At 36.9% G+C, this 22,329-nt stretch overlaps 2 protein-coding genes across 2 annotated transcripts in view; one reads left to right on the top strand and one right to left on the bottom strand.

The window, feature by feature from the left end:
- LOC103405106 (UDP-arabinose 4-epimerase 1-like) overlaps positions 1 to 22,329 on the bottom strand; it is an 85,930-nt gene that overhangs the window by 38,699 nt on the left and 24,902 nt on the right. The gene's annotated exons all lie outside the window — the stretch shown is intronic.
- On the top strand, positions 15,484 to 20,122 carry LOC103432172 (UDP-glycosyltransferase 82A1-like). Its single transcript, XM_029097763.2, has 2 exons — positions 15,484 to 16,145; positions 19,081 to 20,122. The coding sequence occupies exons 1-2, from the start codon at positions 15,656 to 15,658 to the stop codon at positions 20,010 to 20,012; spliced, it is 1,422 nt and encodes a 473-aa protein (XP_028953596.2). The 5' UTR covers positions 15,484 to 15,655; the 3' UTR covers positions 20,013 to 20,122.

Raw genomic sequence — 22,329 nt, 5'->3', positions numbered from 1 at the left:
CACACCAAGGGCAGACGAACACTAGAAGGAACACTTAGAAGCAAGTTTTGTCCTCGTCACCCCAGAAGATTCTACGTAAGAGCAACATGCACTGGCAGTCGAGCACTACATTATGTTGCGCGTCGTACGACCCTAACCGACCCTTGCTCCATTATTCAGCTCTAGAGTGGCCTAATACCGGAAGTTAAGCATCTCCTGCTACATGTAACATGGCCCCAGCTCCACAACTCCCTATAGCCCCTTCAAGCTTAGCCTTAACAACGCAACAGAGCTGCCCAACGACGCCCCGAAGGCAGCCAAACACACTTTAGCCACACATGCTCCCTCAATGGAGATTTCTGGCATTTGCATGTCGACTGTGCATCTAACTACAAAGGCTCGTGAGCAACCGTGGTTATTGCCATCCCAGCCAGTTCAATGCTCGGGCAGACGATCACTCTAAGCTTCAAAGCATCTAACAACAAAGCAGAGTACGAAGCCCCATTAGTAGGCCTTCAAATGACAAAAGACTTGGTGGTGAAAAAGCTTTCAATTCATTCTGATTCCCAGCTAATCACCAGCCAAAATACTAGGGGCAAAAGCATGATGATCGGGGCAACCGACTACTTCACCAAATAAATAGAAGTAAAGCCCATGACGATCACGATTCAGAAGGACATAGAGCACTTCAAATGAAGAAGTATCATTTGCCGATTTGGCATCCCTTAATCCATTGTCACCGACAACGGTCCGCAATTCGTGGGTAAAGATTTGGCAAAGTTCTTCCAAAAATATGGCATCAAGCAGCACAGGTCTACGCCAAGATATCCTTAAAGCAATAGGCGGGCTAAAGCATCCACTAAGATGATCATCGATTGCCACAAGAAATCCCCCACCAATAAGAAAAGAAAATAGCTAGACGAACTCCCTAGATGTCTATGGGCATATCGCACCACCAAAAGACGAGCGACCGAAAGAAGATGGCCATAAGCTTAAATCTGGCAGAGGAGAAGTGCGAGCAGATTATCACCCGCATCGCAGCTTACCAGCAACAGTTCCTCTCCAGCCACAACAAAAGAGCCAAGATCCGGCAATTCCAGCCCAGATATCTAGTCTTAAGAAAAGCCTTCATCACTGCCAGCAGAGAAGGCTCCAAAAAGATGAATCTCATCTGGGAAGGTCTGTATAAGATTAGCAGAGTAGGTAGAAAAAGTAATTACACAACGAAAAAAAAAGATCGAAAAGCAATGAAGCACCTACAATCTGAAGAGGTACCATGTGTAACCTCCCACTACATCAAAGCTCAAAGACTCAAGAAGCTTAATGGGCACCACCACACAAGCTGAGGACTATCCAGTTGTTATGCAGTTCCTACCTTACAGCTAAGTTCTCGTTTGTTTCACTTGTTTTTCAATGAGGAATTTATAAGTAATCACAACTTGGCTCGGCTGCATGCTTACAACAACTAATCACTCATGCACTTCAAAAGAAGACTGCGCCTTTCTTAGGGACTCATCGCATGAATTGCGCCCTCCGAGGGACCAACCATGCTCTCTAGTGTAAGAAGGTAAACTAATTGCTCTCTAGTGCGAGAGGGTAAACCAATTCCCCGACACCCATATGGGTTAGCTCTCCAAGACGAGAGGATAAACTTTACACTCCGAATATCCAGACGTGGATGAGCCTGGCTGCCATAGTATAACTAGATGCACGATGGCTTGTGCCGGGATTCCTAGAAGTAGCCACAATGGTCTTTTTCAAGGCTTAGCTAACTGAAGGATTTTGGGTCTCTTGGCTTAATCCGTGGGGAACCGGGCCCTAGAGACGGAGGGGGCACATTACGCAGTACGCCCTACAGACGGTTGCTCTGGAACCGTAAAGCTGCTACCGAGTGCATTAAGGTAGCCTATGGATTCCAAAAGACTGCCTACGACTTGCCCTTCGAGCAGTAAAGCCTCGCTAGACTTATACAACCGCACATTCTTATGAAAGGTTAAACAAGCTAGCGCACATATACGAAGCTTTATCCACTGCCGACATGCTACGTAGTCAATAAGCTTCACCTCTGCCAAGCGCGAAACAACCTACACCAAGCCCTAAAGTGTTGTGATACTTGCTACACAATCTACGAAATTGGAGAAAGTCAAGGTTAACAGCCTAGTGGTTACACGGACTTGTCTGCTTCTGTAAGTAAGGCATCTGGCTGCCAACTCTATGGCTGACAACTTTGCAAAGTTCTACACCAACACCTATGGCTGCATAGGCTACACGAGCTTGTCTACTTATAAAAAAGTAGCATGCCTGCCACTGGTCTATCAAGTCTAAAGTTTAGGGCATGAACAAAAGAAGCGAAGATGAAGAAAAGCGAAGGAAAACATGTTTATAAACAATTAGCAAAGGTCGAAGGAGTTCAAGCAAAAACAAGAGCTACAAGAAAAAACAAATAAAATCCTAAAGACTACCTAGAAGACTACGGAAGCTTAGACATCCCACGACTACTCGGTCGCCACACCTTCAGCAGCCGTAACGTTCTTAGCAACGGCATCATCCGACGCTTCACCCTCGGTTGCCCCAGCCTAGGCACCAACTTCTTCAACTACTTCACTAATAGAAGCCTCAAAAGTAAAAGCAAGCAAGTCTTCCGGAGAAATAGCAAAAGGTCTCGAAACCTCAAGCCTATCATTTTCACCCTTCAGCTGCTCATTCTTCTCAAGCAGACTAACACGGACGCGCTGCAGCTCATCCACTCCCTTTTTCAAACTTTTGTTGATCTTCAGTACATCTTGAAGTTCCAACACTTGGGGTTCAAGTCTATCGATGATTCTCTTGAAAGTGGATCACTTGATTATAAGCAGCAATCAACTCTTCATCATTTGCATAAGCAGCGAAACGAAGCTCAGAAATTGCAAACTCAAGATCTTGAATCTGAGGTATGTAACATCCAATCTCATTCTCTGCACTTTCATACTTAACTTGGATCGTGTCAAGCCTAGTCTTCAAATCAACGATCTCATGGTGAGCGGTCTCAAGCTGCAGAGAAGTAGGGGCAGAAATATTAGACCCCTTAAAAGCAACAAGCTTAGAATCCAACCTCTTGATCTCCTCATCTGAGGAATAAGCTTCAGCTGCCATAGTCTTTGCCACCTCCTTGGCAACCCTGCTGTATATACATCATAGCAAGCAGAGTAGTCCTTCTATATTGAATCGTATGCTTTGCAAAGGAACTTGGGCAAACAACCTTTTTACCGTTATCAATAAACTCGGCACAAGCGTCCATGTCTTCAAGCAGATCTAGCTTCAAAGCACATAGATCTCAGCAGCCTCCCTAGAAGTATGCTTAGTGAATTTCTCACAGTTACCCACGCGAATAGTCTTTTCCTTCCTAGCAGGATTAGTCTCAGCAACAAAGGGAGTGAGCCTTGGCGCCACTTTAGCAACAGAGTCCACCTTATCGCTCTTCATAATAGCAAGCCTCTCCAAAGGTGAACCGGACTTAGCTCCCAACAAACATCTTGGTATAAAATTTGACACTAGGGGCACGATAGGACCTTTATGCCGAACAATCCTATCAGTAATCGTACTAGCCATTTTTGACATGCAGACGCCACATGCTCAGATCTAACAGCTTCATTTTTCGTCCCCTTGGAAAAAGTCAAGTCAATCACAAGCCTAGAGGTAGTTGGCAAACCCGTGCGAGCAGCGAAAGAAGTCTTTGGTTTTTTCTCAGCCAGTATTTCTTGAGCAGGCGGAGAAGATCCTTTTTCCCACCTTCACTTGCAGCAGGATCCACAACAGTGATTGGACGAACCAATGCATCTGCCTTGATCCTATTCACCTCATCTTTTGGGAGTAGCCCACGTTTCTCCTGATAAAGAGAGTTAAAGTAGCCAACGCCATTCGTGATACCCAGCAGGGGAGTTCAACCCAACATTCCAGCAGCTCATGAGGCCTGCAACCTCTTCATTTCTCTCAATCACCGGCCTAGCTTACGTCATGTCTAAAAGCCTAAAATGACATGAGCCATGTGACTCGCCTAACACTGCGCCCTAGCGCCACAATCCGCAGCCCCAACCACACAAGCTGCCCTTGGTTCTAGCCAAGTTGAGCAGCTTAAAGCAGTAGTCCCTGCCACACCACCCTAACGGCTGCCCCGCGGTAACATCATCCAAGAAGAAGACAAGGAAAATTAATTTTTTCTTACCTCGGTGCGGCACGAAGAAGACAAAGAAAGCAACGAAAGACGGTCCTTTGCACGGGCAAGATGTAGAAGATTGCTAGAGAAGGGGGAACACATATCTTCTAAGCTATCTCTCTTTTGTAGGGTAGAATAAATCGCTCTCCAAAGTTGATTTAATAACCCACTTAGGGTGGACTTAAATAGGTTTTGAGAGAAATTTATTTCCCTTTCCTAGAAGGATCTAATTTCCTATTAAAGAGATAATCAACATCAAAATAGGAAGCAGTCTTAAGTTTCCTAAAGCAAGATCTTTACACCTACTGCCATTTCCTGTGACCAGCCCAACAGGTGTGGGGGCATTTGTGGAGCCAAAAATAATCACAAGGTGACACGTGGATTTTTGACAAAAGAAGACAAAACTACCCTTGGGGCATACCGGGATTCCTATGCGCAAGCAGCAGACAATTATCCCTCAACCAAGTCAAAAGTGCCCAAAATAGGTATCAACTTAAAATCTAATTTATTCATATATTTCCTATTTCATTATTTAGCTAATCAATTAGCTAAATAAATATACTTATTCCATATTTCCTAAAACCCTTTTTTAAAACCATAATAATTGACCAATTAAGAGATTAATGGCCTAATTAATCCCCTAATTGGCAAACAAATCACCCCAAAATCATGCTAGGGTCCGGCCAATCCCATCAAAAAAATAATCCATCCTGTTCTCCACCTTTTCCACCATTTTCCCTTTTTAATTACCCTAATTAACTAGCCAATTAATCCCATAAACCACCAAAACATTCATTTTATGTTTAATTAGCCAATTAATCATAATAAATTGGCTAATTAAACCTAAATTAAACCCAAAAACCCTAGCTAGGCCGGCCACCTCCTATCCCCATATATAGTCTCCCATTTTCACCAAAAAGCCATTCCAACACTTTGGCAAAAATCCCAAAATTCTCTAAACACTCTTTCTCTCTAAATTCTAACTTTGACATCGGAGGTTCTTCGGCCAAAGCCCCCCCCCATTCATCGTGGGCGCGTGAGGCTCTTGACCTTAATCTAAGGTGTTAATTGTTTTGTAGGTGCAAAATTGTCCAAGATCAAGGAGAAAGAAATTTGCATCCACAAAATGTAATAGTATTGCCATAGGCGTAGAGTGCTATTGGCATTTTGACCACATTTGTTTTTATTTGCTTCCCACTTTATGTCTCGATCCCTCTCAGGCCTCAGCAAAGTTTTAATATTACTTGGGACTACGATTCACTAGTATATTTAGGTTCGAATTTGAAATGAATTCAACAAGATTAATTAATTTTACCTAGTGTTTGAAAGTAATAAATTTTAGATTCGAATGTCTTAAATGACGAATTCAATACCAATTTATTTCTCTCACCTCTCTTATCGTAAATATATTGTTTTATATAAAAATTAATACCAAGATTCCCCCAATGTGTTTTGCTTTTTTAATAGTGTTTCATCTTCACCAAATTCGTGAATTGGCGTTTCTATTTGAAATACCACTCTTATTTTAGTTCACTCACTTATCCAAGTATAAAACACCACCCACCCTTTAGTAGTACAACACTGGCGGCTAGATTTCAACTCTTGCCTATTTGCTTGTACTTTCTACTTGTTTCTTTAATTTCCAAATATCGGAAATGAATTAAAATTATGTTGGTTGTCTTCGAAAGTCCTCCTAATAGCATCTCACCAAAGTTTGTTACTCCAAACTACACAAGGCAAAAGTTAGCAAACGCCTAAACTACCACTTAATCTAATTGTTTGCATGTCCTATGTACTTTTATCGACAAAATGGGTGATGGATGGTGTTGATGTACAAAATCGGGTCGATTTTGGACCAATGTAAATCCGACAGTATCACACATACACATAGGAATACAAAGGTATATCGTGGTTTACACTAAGTTGGGGCTACGTTTACATGGGTGTAGATCTAGTTTCATTATGTAAAATGAGAGTTACATTGTTGTTGCTAAAGAGGCTAGAGTTTGTCATCTTTTTAAAATGTGTAAAGGTTAAGTTGGTTTATTAAAAAGAGGGCCAATCAGATTTTTAAAGGGAGGGAAAAAGCAACCAATTAAGGCCCCGTTTGGGATTGAGGTGATTTTAAAAAAAGCCACTGTGAAAAAAAGCTGAGGGTCATTTTTGTGTTTGGTAAACTGAAAAAAAAAGGCTTATTTTGGAAGCTGCTGTGAGAATAAGCTGAAAATCAAAGGAAAAGCTGAAGCTGCTATTTGCTGCTTTGAAAAAAAGCCAGTTTTTTCAAAGCACACGGAGTTATAGTGCTCCTTTAATGAAAAGACACACTATCATCCTGCTTTTTTTTTCCAAAAGCACTTTCACAAAAAAGTTTACCAAACAGTCTACTGGCTTTATTTCACAGCCGCTTATTCTCACAGCACAGCCGCTTATTCTCACAACAGCTTTTTTTCAAAGCACAGCAATACCAAACCAGCCCTAAGAAGAAGAGGAAAAGAAAAGAAAAAGAGGAAACAAACCTCCCATCCCGTCTGTACACCCGCACACCCACACGAGCAAATTCCGGCGAGTTTCACCCACCAGCACCCTTAATCAACTCCCCCTGAGCCTAAGAACAAGACCCAATCAGTTGTAGGGTCGTTGGAACATTGAGGAAGTCGAATCGAAGAACACCCATCTTAGGGTTCCGGCGGGTTTGAGTGAAATTGGAGCTCTTCCCGGCTTATTTGGCCTTGGTCACATATAGAAATCGATTCCTCATGTTGTGTAGATGAATTTTCATGTTTGAATCTTGTGATTTGGTGGAGAAATGAGAAAGTTATAACGATTTAAAGTTTGCCTAGTTTCCGTCGACCTCCGCCACTTTCGAGGCGTTTTCCGGCCAAATCACGGCGAGATAGCCATCGTGTAATGTACCAATTTCTTCTTCTCGTCAATAGCTACGATTTTCATTTTGAATCACTTGTTTTCGTTGAGTATTGACAAAGTTATGGACGTTGAAAGGTTGCCCAGAAATTCCGGCGAGTTATCAGTTTTCTCGCAGACAGCCGTCTTTCAAACCATTTTCCGACAACCTCCGGCCACCATTTGAACTCCAAGCTGGCATAATTTTGTTCTAAATTTCTCTAACTTCGATTTGGTATATTATAGGTTGAATTTGGTTGAAAAACAAGTGAGATATGGAGTTCCAAAGATCGCTCAGGAAATCTGCAAAATCTGCAGATTTCAGGCAAAGTCCCATTAAGTCCACCATTTGATTAGAATAGTAATCGACGATCCAACCATTGGATCATCACCAAACTTTAATACATTATAGTACGTAATATTTGAGGACTATAGAAACATACAGATCAGGAATCCGACGTACGGATCTTGCCAAATTGGATGTGTAAGTTTATAAAATAAATGTTAACCGCCACTTGGTTTTGGGCAATTGGCGGAGATCCGACCGTTGGATCGCAATGAAATTTTAGTATGTTATTCTAGAAGCATAATGTGAATCTTTGGAAGTTGAGGATTGAAAATCTAATGTGCGGATCTTCCGGATTGAGTTATACAAGGTTGTAGACCCTACCGTCAATCTTTGATCGACGATTGACTTATGGTCAATGGGTCTCAAACTATTTTAGAATGTCCTTGAGGATGTGTTTTATGTGAATTACGTATTCTATTGATGAGGATTATGGGATGTGGTTAATAATTGGCTGCAGGCGCCGATTGCTCGGGACTCCCCGATGGTTGTGTTAGGAAGTTGTAGCACGAACTCCAAGTGAGTGGATCTTTCCTTGCTCATCATATGTTTCATGATTGATAATTCTATAATGTTTTTAAATAAAACTAAGAAATTTATGCCATGACATATATATATTTATATGTTATAAAATACTACGAAATGGTTGAGTTAGATTTCATCGTGATCTATCCATATGCGTATCACTATAAATGATCTTTGCAAACTACGAATAACTTGATCCCTGTTTAGGGTAGGCAGTCTAACGAGACGTTAGATGCAGCCATATAAGAAATGAGATTAAATAATCGAGACCATAACCTTGTTTAAGGAATTGAGCAATGTGTGTGGGCTTTTGGTTTTCAGTATATATTTATATACTTGATATTTTCCCAGAAATATATTTAAATGAGATTATGCCTTGAATGCCATGCATATAAGTTTATAATTCGTATATGAATTGGTATATGATGCATTATATATAATTGTGTTGCTGTGAGCGCTCTGAAGTGCAAAGGTGAACGTAGGACATTTAGGTAAGTTTAGGTAAGTTCAGGTAAGTTTAAGTAAATTCAAGCAAGTATACGGTATTACATGATTGATGAGATATGTGATGAGATATGAATATGTCGTATGGGTCACTAGAGGTGACTCTAACTTATATGTTAGCCATGATTGATGAGATATGAATATGTCGTATAGGTCACTAGATGTGACTTCGATTTATATGCTAGCCATGATTGATGAGATATGATTATGTCGTATAGGTCACTAGAGGTGACTCCAACTTAGATTGATGAGATATGTGATGAGATATGATTATGTCGTATAGGTCACTCGAGGTGACTCCGACTTAGATTGATGAGATATGTGATGAGATATGATTATGTCATATAGGTCACTAGAGGTGACTCCGACTTATATGCTAGCCATGATTGATGATTGATGAGATATGTGATGATATATGATTATGTCGTATAGGTCACTAGAGGTGACTCCGACTTAGATTGATGAGATATGTTATGAGATATGAATATGTCGTATAGGTCACTAGAGGTGACTCCGACTTATATGCTAGCCATGATTGATGAGATATGTGATGAGATATGAATATGTCGTATAGTTCACTAGAGGTGACTCCAACTTATATGCTAGCCATGATTGATGAGATATATGATGAGATATGATTATGTCGTATAGGTCACTAGAGGTGACTCCGACTTGTGTACTATTATGAGTTATTAATCGCATGATTATTTGATATTATTGATGACATGCTGTGTTGTGGTGCATTATGATTTCTCTGGAAATTATACAGGTGTTGTAACGAGGGATTACATGTGTTATATGTTTTCTATTAGTGTTTTACTTACATGGCCACTCATCCTTATCTTGTCTTCACCCTCCAGGTATTATTAGTTGAGTTTTATTATCAATAAAGACTCACGGTGATTCTTAGTATCGGAGACTATTTCGAGGGTACGATGCTTATATCATTTTTTTTTTCTGTACTTGCTTATGCTTTAACATCACGTGTGAAGTTGGTTCATTCCCGCTCACCAGTGCACTCTGGTATTTAGGCACTCTTAGGTTTAAAATTATTCACAATTTTCCACACCATCACACTTTATGGCTTCGTCACCTTCCAGGTGTCGGCCAGCACAGCTTGATTCAGAGTCCTAGTGGACATTCCGGGTTGGGGTGTGTCAAAATCCATAATTTATGCGATTAAAAATCTTAAAGATGAATTATACTCTCCTATATATTGTGTCTATATATAGGTACGTTCATCAAAACTAACCAAAAAATTGTTGTAACAAAACATGGGTACATTTTCAAAAAAAAAAGGAAAAGATATTAGGCTTAATAACATTATTAAATTTCTTCTATTAAACTTGACATGGATACATTTTCAAATCAACAAAATAGAATGTACCCATATAAGTATAAAAATGGAATCGAGAAAAGATTGAATGAATTTTATATAAAAAATGGGTACATTTTATATTAAAAAAGGGTACATTTTTCATATAACAAATTGGTATATTTAAGAATGGGTCCATATAAGATTGAAAAATTGAAAAATTCTCATAAAAATTTAATGGGTACAAACTTATTCTAATTTTATTTTTTATATTTTGGAAATGTTTGAATTGAAAATTAACTAGGAGTTTAATAAGGGTGTGAGTATTAAAACTCTAAATCAATTACTAATTTTTATTATAAAATTTGTATAACTTACATGTAATTCATTAATATATTAATGTTAGGGACTTTGATTAAAATCTAAAAACTGATAAGGTCTTAATCAATGAACATTAGAAGTTAGGGACCGGATACTAATTTTTCCTATATATATATATATATATATATTGCAAATTCTTATGAATAACCGATCATAGCACACCTCACTTTGCTAGAGAGCTAAATAAGTGACATCTTTCGACGAAAGAATTATAAACTTTTTACCGATTGAGACTTGGATAAATAACCAAATCCAAATTGAATATGCTCATAAATTGCTTGATTCTACAGCTGCAGTATTGTTAATCCAAACTGAAGATGTTGCCGGTTGCCAACACAATGTTGCTAATCCAAACTGAAGGTGTGCTAGCAAGATATTTAGGATAATAGTATTTTTCTCAGGATCTGAGAAGGTTTCACGTAGCGTTTGAGTTGTTTGTTTGTTTGTTGAGCTGAAGTGCTTCTCATGTTGCACAACCACTTCTATTTATAGGGATGGATTTCAAGATAATCAAGCTTGCCAAGGTAAAGTCCTGATAAGACTATGCCTCCTAGGCACCTACTTGGATATCCTTTGACATTATCTCTTCAATCCCTTATTTAACCGAAACTCAATCTCTATCTGGTTTTTTCAGTCCCCTCAGGATAACCTAAAACGTCATGAAAAGGTGGTATGATCATTATATATAAGGCAAAAGATATGCAAGTTTTTCACTCAACGATGAGGAATTGAGGATAGAGGTTCTAACTATAAGCAAAGCTGATAAACTGGCACTTTTGCAAGTGGCAACAACAAAAGCTGCACTTTTCCCTATTCTTTGAGAGATTTTTCAGTGTAACTGGTACACAGAGTGGTACACCACGTATCATTATAAAAATGGTGGAATATATGTGTCAAAACGTTAATAACTTAAAAAATAAAATTTCTCACCACTTCTATAAAACACGTAGTGTACTACTTGTGTTTCGGTCACAATGAAAAAAATTTCCTATTCCTTTTGCTTTGGTGGCCACCAACAAAACTTTGTTAGCAATTTTAACCTGAACTATATCCGAATCATAGCTTTACAAGTCATATCCCAACTTTTATACAAAAAGACAGACCTCTTCTATTCTTCCTGGTGGGTGGTTGTTTTTTTGAGGTTCGGCCAACTTCCAGCTGCAATTTTATATGCCAAAATTACGGGATACGTAGTTACGTTCCGACATACGTTATATACAAATATGCTCTAATTCCAGGAAAATCTCGTTTGATTTCCCTTAATTTCTTCTTCTTTTTCTTTGTAGGGGATCTCAAATGTAATAGTTGCCGTATGGTGCTGTTGACATTTTGACCACGTGTGTTTTTATTTGCTTCCCACTTTATGTCTCTATCCCTCTCCAAATGAACAATGCGGCTGGTTTGTTTTCACAAAAGAGGAGTTACAAACATTTCGTGTTTTGACCACGTTTATTTTTCTTTGCTTCCCACTTATGTCTCTATCCCTCTCCAAATGAACAATGCGGCCGGTTTGTTTTCACAAAAGAGGGGTTACAAACATTTTACAAAGGAGGATTCGAATTTAAAACCTCTTCTAATGTATATTATTAAATAAAAAATTAGTTATATGGTAATTAATCCACCGGGGGTACATCCCTTCCTTATTAAACAAAAGATTTTAAGCTACATACATATGAAATTATTTTCAAACAATAAATGTAAAGGTGAGGATATTAAGTAGGAGTCGATTAGAGATTCTACGGGCCGTTTATGGAGAGGGAACCTTATTTTTAATATAAAAAAAATAGGAATTAGTTGTGGGATTCACTTTACATCAAATTTTAACAATCCGAACCATTTATTTTGTAAGTCTCGATTCATAGATCATCTTTGAGAAAATTCAATTCAATGGGAAACCATTTGCTTATTTAATTATCACGATGAAATTTCATTGTTTCTTATAGAACAAAGTGTTGGTCAATTTCTTTAAACTCAATTAGATGTCTCAAATATTTCCAATTTGGCTAATATTTTACAAAAATTGTCTATGAGGTGCAATCTGAAAAATAGACGATTTAGATTATTGAAATTCGATGTGGTGTGGACCCCACGACTAATCTCTAATATATATATATATATATTACACATATTAACTAAACCGGTCGAATTATATTTGTGACTGTGAATACCATATATGATGTTTGAATTTACAACACGTTTCATGCTTTCATTTTTTGGCATTACCTAAGTGTAAAGTGTAAATATGACGTTGCATAGTTGGCGGGTGAAAGGCAGGTGAGGCTTCAACTTTTACGAGAAAGGACGTTATGCCTTCTGAGAAGCACGCGGTTGTTTCCACGTTTCTTTCAAAAGCATGGCGCACTAAGAGATGGAGTTTAGCTTGAGTTTCTCATGCGTTTTACACTACTGTTTCCACCATCCAAAGTCGGCAAAGGTGGGTTTCCAACAGCCTACCTCCATCTGAATGGACAATTATCAAAGAGATGATGTAAATTTTAGGATTTAGCTATAATACTTACATGTAATTAATATAATATATTTTATTTAATATATTCACAAAAAATATGTGTTGTCAAATGAAATTGTATTACATGTAAGAATTATAGTCGATCTTGTAAATATAACAATGGTTGGAAAAGTTAGCAAGTTAGCAATTTAATTTAGGGAATTGCTATTAGTATTTCAAAAATCTTATTCTACACTCATCATAAGTGTATTTTTCTTTCTAATTATAGAAAGTTTGGAATACCAAATGAGATTTTTGGAATACTAATAACAATTCCCTTTAATTTATTTTTATTTAAGTTACTTTGGTGTTTTATATCTTAAATTCTTTTAGTAGAATAACGATTATGATTCATTTCCTGTTTTTTACTCGGGTTCAAGATTACTTCCTAGTTTATTTATTGTTTTATATTTGTTTCATAATTACGTCTTCATAAATACAGCTCTTGTAATCTCGTATAAATTAAGTCTTGACATGATCAAGATGTAGTTCTTTCTTTATGTAGCCACCTTGTCAAATTATGGTCTTCTTCTATATTTTATTCAATGGAATAAAATTCAAAATTTGTGATCAAGTTTTATTCTTTTCTTGTCATTCGAATTTATCTTTATGCTAAAATTCACCACAAAATCAAAAAATCAAAAAATAAAAAAAAATCAAACGCATTCAAAATAACTAAAAATGATGTGAAATCAATTTGTTTTCTTCTATTCATTTTTATCAAAAGTTCAACCTACATCATCTGTAATAGTTTAAAACAAAACAATTTAAATTTATACTATCATCTAAATTCCTGTATTTGGAATCCTTCCGTCCAAATGGGCATATAGTGTCAAGATTTTATCCTTGTGTGATTAGAAAAAGACTTCACATTAGGCATGGTTCAAACAAAAGGACAAATGAAATGCAAAATTAGACATAAACATCAAAGCCAGTTGGATTATTGATCGATGCATGAAGTAGTTGAAAAGGATGTGTATGGTATTAAACGTGTGGAAAAACGCAGGCCATACCTCAATCAAATTAGAGTTGTGGGCGCCCCTAAGCCTAACTTCAGTTTCATTGGACAAGGAATGAATGAATGAACGAACGCATGCTTTAAGAGGAGTTCGATCGCATCCACCTAACAAAAGATGAAAAGGGTTGGCCTAATTTGGTGGCAGCTTCTTACCAGATCGGATAAACGAGGTGTATATACGGGGTTATATTATATATATATATATCGCGGACTCGTTCATCTTTTTGTTTTGGAAGTGAATGATTTTGCAACTAGTTGTGAGTTGTGATTGATTTCATACAGAAGCCTTGAAATTATTATAATTAGATACTTTCTTCTTGATGGGGTGTGTACATAACACAAAGACTGCGCTTATTATAGATAAATATACAAGTTGGGTTTTTTTCCCAATTAAAGTTGTACTATATATAAATTAATCTAATTAATTAAATGGTTTTAAGAAAGATTTGGATTTGGGTGTAGTGGAAGACCACAATATTTAAGTCAAGAAGGAATAGTAATTTTCATTAACACACACGAACACACAAACAAAATTACAAGGGTTGCCGTACGAGTACATTCTTTAGTGACCAATACATTGATCGGAAGATAATTCGCACAAATAAGCATAAACAGTAAATTCCTAATGGCTACCACAAACATCTCCCTACCAGCACAAGTACCTCGGTCAAATCCACCACAAAGATTGCATGCGCATCAGACCTATATTGAGGCACACACAATTTCATCACTGGCAAGCATGACCACAAAAACCATCACTTACAAACGAGGCCATATCACGCGCTAGGCGAGATATTACCCACTAAATGCGGTACTTACGAAACATACACTAATCCGAGAACGGAGTCCACCGTTGGCTTATCTCCACCGATCAGGTCCTCTCCACCTGAGATGATACCGCATCTGTAAGATCCGCCGCTCTTGCAAACCAAGCATTTTTTTTTCCTTTTAATATGTTTAGCTGAGTTAGTTACGCTAGTTAAGAGAATCTTCTTCTTAGCATTTCTCATTAACATTACAACTGCGCTAGTTAAATATATTTTGAAATTAACTTTGTTGCCAAAGGAGTGACCATGAAGTAGAGGCTTATAATTAAATTATAGGAGTAATTAGGTTTTCATCCTTATTTTTACTACTCTATTGATTAAAACCTTATTACTTTTCAATTTTTGATCAAGGTCCTTTGTATTAATAATATCATTAATTATTTCAATAATAAAATATTTTTTATTTATAAATATATTCATTTAATATTAAAAATGTTACAATTAGTATATTTATATTTATGGCTAAATTTTTTATCATATATTTTTATTTTTAGTTTGTACCCATTTTTAATTTGCAACCCTTTTTAATTTGTACCAATTTTCCTTTCAATTTTAATTTGTACCCATATATTAATTTCTTTTTGTGCCCATATTTTTTAAAGTTTTATTTGTATTGTACCCATATTTTTTTATTTATTTGTACCCATTTTTATTTTTGCTAAATGTACCCATTTTGAAGAATGTACCCATGTTTTGATACAATAATTTTTTGGTTATTTTTTATGAATGTAACCATGTTTACACACACACACACACACAATAGTATATTTATATTTTAATATTTTTAATCCCACAAATTATGTTTTTTATTTAAAATCTCATTAATATAAACAACTATAAATTTTAACTTTTAATTTAAAAAATATAGTAACGTACATAGAAATAAATTATCAATTAATTTTAGGGACTTGGATCAAAAATTGAAAACCAACAAAGTTTCAGTCAAAGATTGTTCATAACTAGGGACCGCATCCAAAGTCTCCCTAAATTATATATATAACAGTAAACATCATGTTGCACATGCATAGTTGACTCATCCCTCCCGGCCCTCTCTATAAACATAGGCTTGTTTCAGACTCCAGAAATCACTTGTGAACTACACCATATACACATGCCAAAACGGTATTAGAGAGAGAGGCAGAGAGAGATTGAGTGAGAGAGATGGGAAACATGAAGTGCGTAAAGAACTCCAACTCGATCATCATCCTGGTTCCATATCCAGCACAAGGACATGTCACTCCCATGCTTAAATTAGCTTCAGCCTTCCTCAGCCAAGGCTTTAAGCCAGTGATGGTCACTCCAGACTACATTCACCACCAGATTGACCGAAAAGTCGAACCCAAGGACAAGATTTTGTGCATGCCAATCCCGGATGGATTGGACAAGGACACCCCGAGGGACTTCTTTGCCATTGAGAAGGCCATGGAGGACAACATGCCAAGCCATCTGGAAAGCCTTGTCCGTCAACTTGATAAGGATGGTGATGAAGTTGTGTGCGTAGTTGTTGATTTGTTGGCATCGTGGGCTATAGATGTAGCCAATCGATGCGGAGTAGCCTGTGCTGGGTTTTGGCCTGCTATGCATGCTACTTATCGCTTGATCACTGCAATTCCAGACATGATCAGGACAGGTCTCATTTGTGCTGATACAGGTTAGTTGTTTATATATTTTCTATAGTATATGCATCATGCATGATATCAATCAATGTCTCCATTTCTCTTTCATATTTTCCCTCATTTATTCAGGAGAACAACTTACATGATATAAGTACACTACCACTATAACGTTTTGTGTTAATAGTACAACAACATGTGAATAAAACTGATATATATTTGTCAATATATTTATGTCATAAAAAACTCCTTCGGTCAGTACTATATCTTCAAGTTGTCATTTCTATATGAGTATATTGTTACTTATTCCAACTTGATCATATTGTTTATCACACCTTTTTGTATAGATTATTTGGACTTAATTAATGTGTTCTAGACTTCTACTAAGAGATGTGATAACTAAACTGTATTGTTGGGCTCCTACGTAGAAGAAGTGCATTTATTTTCATTTACAAATCATAGTCTAACATGCACACATATATATACAAGTTGCTTATTAAAATTACAATATATACATATATACATATGTCAATTTTCATTTGTCAGTCAATAATTTTATAGTACATGTAGGCATTATTCTAATTAGGAACAACATGTTATATGGGGTGTGCTTCCGTTAAACACACATGTATTGTGTGTGTGTATATTTTTTTTTTTTAACAAATGATGTTATCTACACATGTGTGCTTCACTTAAACACACATGTATTATGTGTGTGTGTGTATATATACTTTATTAACAAACGATATTATCTACACGAAGATAGAGGAGGTGGGCTTAGCCTCACAATATGGGCTAGCAATAATATGTTTCAAATTTGCGTTTGGTGAGAATCAAACCTAAAACCTCTTACTTATAAGTGAAAATGACTACCACTCGATCGTATTACTAAATGACATTATGTTTATGTATTGAGGTAAGCAAGTTGGACAAGGTTCTAAAAGACGTTAAGCACTAGTCGGGCAGTGGGTTGGGGCCTAGAGCCTAGGCGAGCGCCTAGGCGGACTAGGCAGATTTAAGTAAATCTATTATATTTCGTGTAAATAAGTGTATGTTTATACTTAAAATATATATAATTTCATTATAAACTATAAAATAGAATGACATATATATATATTATGAAGTATTTGAAAATAATGAAAACATGGGGAACAAGGATATAATGTGTGTTCATTTAAGTATGCAACAAGTCTCTTAAAAAAAAATACAAAATGAAAGTTATCTATTTTCTATCTAAGTAAGCCGCGATCTAGGCGGGTGCCTAGGCGGTCTAGGCACCCTTTCTTAAATTTCAAACGCCTAAGTATTAATCGGAGCGATGACCAACCACCTAGCGCCTAAACGAAGCCTAGGCGGCGTTAAGGGGGGATTTGTAGAACAGTGGTTATAAATATGTTTATACAACACCGATAAATATATGGTGGACCAAAAATATCAGTTATCAGTGGAAGTTCACATGAGAAGCGAATTGAATATAGTAACAAATCAAGGCATATGAACTTCGTCACCGTTGAACGTGTACGGTGTATCAATTAGTTGAACATGACATTGATTTTTGTAATTTAAAGATAATTAAAATAGACACGTTCCAACATTAACGAGGCAAATTAAATTGGTTATTGAACTTCTGGAAAGAAAAATCACGTGTCCTTGTAGATAGATTATTTTATGTTTGGAGTATTTTTTTTTATACCACTAGTACGAAAAACACTTCGCGCGACGCAGGTCCTTCGTCGCGCAAAGTCCCAAATAGTCGCGCAACACCTAGCACAACGAACCTTCGTCGCGCGTAAACCGTCGCGCAAAGGCAGTGACAGAAGGCTTTGCGCGACGAACATAGTACATGCGTCGCGCAAAGCTACTTTGCGCGACGCAACCTACGTCGCCCAAAGCCACTTTGCGCGACCAAAGGAAGCTCTTACCTTTGGAGTGATGAGAGTGAGTGAAGTGAAGTCTTGGAATTGGAGTGATGATTGAACTGTTGGGTCTTCTCAGTTTTGAGTGAATGTGTTAGAATTGGAGTGATAAGTGTGATAAATGACCGAAGGAAAATAATTTCTATTTTCACTTTGCGCGACGGAGATGGGCAGTGGTCGCGCAAAACAGCTTTGCGCAACGCAATACTTCGTCGCTCAAAGTAGTTTTGCGCGACCACTGCCCATCTCCGTCGCGCAAAGTAGTTTTGCGCGACCATTTCCCATATGCGTCGCGCAAAGTTGGGATAAAAGCGGTAAATATGCTTGGTTTGGCGCCAAAATCTTGCGCGACCCACCTTCGTCGCGCAAAACAGTTTTGCGCGACGAAGGTTACGTCGCGCAAAGTGCCGTTGCGCAAAGTAGATTTGCGCGACGCTTTGTGTTTATCGTCGCGCAAACATACTTTGCGCGACTAAATTTTCTTTGTCGCGCAAATTTCCGTCGCGCAAAGTGTTTTTTCTACTAGTGTACAATGATATATTTTTAATAAGTGATAAGAAATAAATTGATTGCCAACTCGCTATCTTTAAAGTGAAGAGAAATATTACTAGATCGTAGCACTAAGGGACATTATATCTTTCTATTTTTTTAACTTCGGCGGTATGCGGTGAATTTTATTAATGACGAAAAAAGAAGTTAAACCTAATCAATGAGACATAACCTTACCCCTTATAATACAAGAAAATAAAAAATAACTGATAAAAAATAATTACATCTAGTCAGGAGAAACATTTTATCTTTTATTTCAATCACATATTCCATTTAAAATTTCAAATGCTGTAACAATTAAAGTAAAATGTATTTCTTCTGAAGTCTCATGTATTATATTTATTGATCACATTGTTGATCGTATTTTTCATACGAATTAGACCATATCTTGTACATCACTGAATCTCAAGTATATTCATGTATGAGTTAACACCATGATACATAGTTTCATAATATTAAGACACTAATGTGATACCCTACTAATGTGCTATTGTTATACTACTGGCAGGATTTCCAAAACAACTAGGTGGTATATGCTTACCTAATCAGCCTGTGCTCTCTACTGAAGAGCTGCCATGGTTGATTGGCACTCCAGCTGCAAGAAAAGGAAGATTCAAATTTTGGACTAGCACCCTAGAGCGATCGAAAACGCTTCAACGGATCCTTGTAAATTCTTTCCCGAATGAATATTCCACCAATGATGAACAACAACTTCTCGGTGATCAATTGGTTAAGAGCACCAAAACCCAACAACCACTTGTTTTCCCAATTGGTCCTTTAAGCAAGCACACAACCACCAAGAACCCTAGCTTTTGGGAAGAAGACACAAGCTGCTTAAACTGGCTAGACAAGCACAACCCTAACACAGTTGTTTACATCTCTTTTGGAAGTTGGGTTAGTCCAATTGGAGAGGGTAAGGTGAGAAGCTTGGCCTTGGCACTTGAAGCTTTGAGAAAGCCATTCCTTTGGGTGCTTGGATCTTCATGGCTTGGAGGGTTACCAATTGGGTACTTGGAAAGAGTAGCAAAACAAGGCAAAGTTGTGTCATGGGCGCCACAAATGGATGTCTTGCAACACAAGGCAGTGGGATGCTATCTCACACACTGTGGGTGGAATTCAACAATGGAGGCCATTCAATGCCAAAAGCCTCTCCTGTGCTATCCAGTGGCTGGGGACCAATTTGTAAATTGTTCATACATTGTGAACGTGTGGAGGATTGGGGTGAAACTAAGTGGGTTTGGACAGAGAGATGTTGAGGAAGGATTGAGAAGGGTGATGGAGGAGGATGAGATGAGCAACAGGATGAGGAAGCTAAATGAAAGGAGTATGGGAGATGACGCTAATTTGAGATTTGTGTCCAATCTCACTGCTTTCACTGATCAGCTTAAGGTGTTAGCACTTGGGTATTCCAGTAATGGTGTTTATGACTATGATTTCTAGATTAATTATTCTATTTCATTCTTATGTAATTTTGTTAGAGAGAGAATGTTTTTTTACTGTTATTATGTAGGGTGATACTTACGTCAAATTAAATTATAGTGTTGGAAGGAGATTTGAACTTGAGCGCATGAAGGAGCACATCCACTGTAGTAAATGTAGCCACTGCACATCTACAATGAATTTAAAAAACTTTAGACTGCAATTAGTTTAATTAAGTTGTAATTAGTTGACTCCTTGAACTTTCTTAATCAACTTGATGAGAACTATGCATAAACCAGAGCCACAAAAGAAAAGGAGAGACGTTCACAAGCAACACAAAGAAGTTTCCCAAATCTTTTTGTAGTTTTACGCGTGACAAGTTACATAAACGACTACATAGATTGGCATGCACTTAAGTAAGAAAACCATGGTACTTTATAGTAGAGATTAATTCATAAAAAGAAACTGGCTAGGGGTAATGATACATGCATTTGGTGCAAAGGGAGTTACTTGAAGAATAAGGGTGTGTTTGAGAAAATTATCTTCATTAGTTGATAAAGAATATCATTTTATACATAGTTGAGTATAAATGTGGACGTAATTACATTGGTTATAGCGGATGTGCGCACAGTTTGCATGAGAATTTGAATTTACTCCTCACACGTTAGATTGGTTTAAAGTAGAGTATCATTTGTATCCCAAATATGTAGTACAATACACTGGATACAAACGATGTTCTTATTCTACCATTCTTCATTTCTATCAATGTGATTTGATAGTCAAGACCATTTATTTTTAAGGAAAACTAATGAAAAGGGCTTGAAAACTTTGAGTTTTAATGATAAGGACAAAATAAAGGGTAAAGTGAATAGTACCAGGATTGACTTTTTAGTGTAAAAATGTGGTTTTTCGTTAAAGTGAACAGTACCGGGTGCTTTTCGTTAAAGTTCCCTTTATTTTTTGGGTCACTTAAAATCACCTAGCAAAAAATCAACGTTGCAAAGATTTAGTTTTTTTTTTTAATTGCCAAAGCTTGAGGTATCTCACACCTCGAAGGATATGATTAATCTCCAATGGCGCCTTGAAAGGTTAAAGACATTTCAACCCACCCTTGACCACCTTCAAATGACACACCTCTTCCCAAATCTTTTTAACTAGGGAATTACCATGTTTTGCCAGCTTTGTGCCTCGAACTCAAGACTAAGGAGCATACCTGACTTTCTATGGCAATGGCATTTTCACTAGACTACTTGCGATGGTCGTTGCAATAATTCTTGGAGAATTACTAAGAAGATGAACTGATCATTAAATAACATTTTGCATGATGAAAAAAAAATGATAAAAGATAAGGGAAATGTAGCTAGCACGAAAAATAGCCAATCACAGCATACACTAAACTCTCAAGAAAAAAAAGGCTCTAATTGATATTCCAAATCATGATTCACACGGTTTACAGAAGTTGGAATTGTTTCACTTTGTGCGTGTTGGTTTCATGGTTTTTTATTTTTTTAAAATACTTTTTTTATAGAAAAGATACAAATTAGATAAAATCACCCATATTACAATCAGTACCAATACAATTAAGTAACAACGCTTTGTCATAGGTGGCAAGGTTCTGTCCCAAACATGAAAATTATGATACATAAATTCCGTACAAATAACAGCATTCGCTAAAAAATTTACTTCTTTAAACATGATTCTAAGTGATCACATCAAAAACTGAAGTCAACCATTTAATATAAGGAAAACTAATGAAAAGGGCTTGAAAACTTTGAGTTTTAATGATAAGGACAAAATAAAGAGTAAAGTGAATAGTACAAGATTGGCTTTTTAGTGTAAAAATATGGTTTTTCGTTAAAGTAAACAGTACCGGAAGTTTTTCGTTAAAGTTTCCTTTAATATATTCTAAAATGTACCTCAAAAGCCAAATAATAGAACAAACCCCTTTTATATAAATAATGACCAACTTCGAAGCACCTTCGAGACACTTTTTTTGCGTTGGTTTACTGTCGGGAAAGAGGGAATGACGTCTTCCTTCCTGGCTTTTATTTTTTTATTTTTTATTTTGACCCTTCATTTGGTTACCAAGTCAAATTTCGAAAGAAAAAAGCTTGATATTCCCCAAAAATATATACAATAAAGCCGTTTTAAAAAAAGATTTAAAAAAGAATAATCTGTTTAAAGTCATAACAGTTTTAGAAAAACTAACGAAAAGTCTAATTTTTTTTTTAGTTTTAATAGAAAAATGACAAATAAACGTGTAGTAAATAGTATCAGAAAAAGGTAAAAATATGATTTTTCGTTAAAAGTGAACAGTACCAAAAGTATTTTATAAAAC

This window comes from Malus domestica, chromosome 17 (genome assembly GCF_042453785.1).
Source record: "Malus domestica chromosome 17, GDT2T_hap1".
Classification (NCBI taxonomy): domain Eukaryota; kingdom Viridiplantae; phylum Streptophyta; class Magnoliopsida; order Rosales; family Rosaceae; genus Malus; species Malus domestica.
The sequence above is the reverse complement of the archived record's forward strand: the minus strand, read 5'-3'. Positions and strand labels throughout refer to the sequence as shown.

Bases quoted from the DNA above. Each gene is read 5' to 3' on its own strand.
- LOC103432172 (XM_029097763.2), top strand. From the start codon at position 15,656: ATGGGAAACATGAAGTGCGTAAAGAACTCCAACTCGATCATCATCCTG. The intron at 16,146-19,080 runs GTTAGTTGTTTA...TACTACTGGCAG, and splicing joins TCTCATTTGTGCTGATACAG to GATTTCCAAAACAACTAGGT.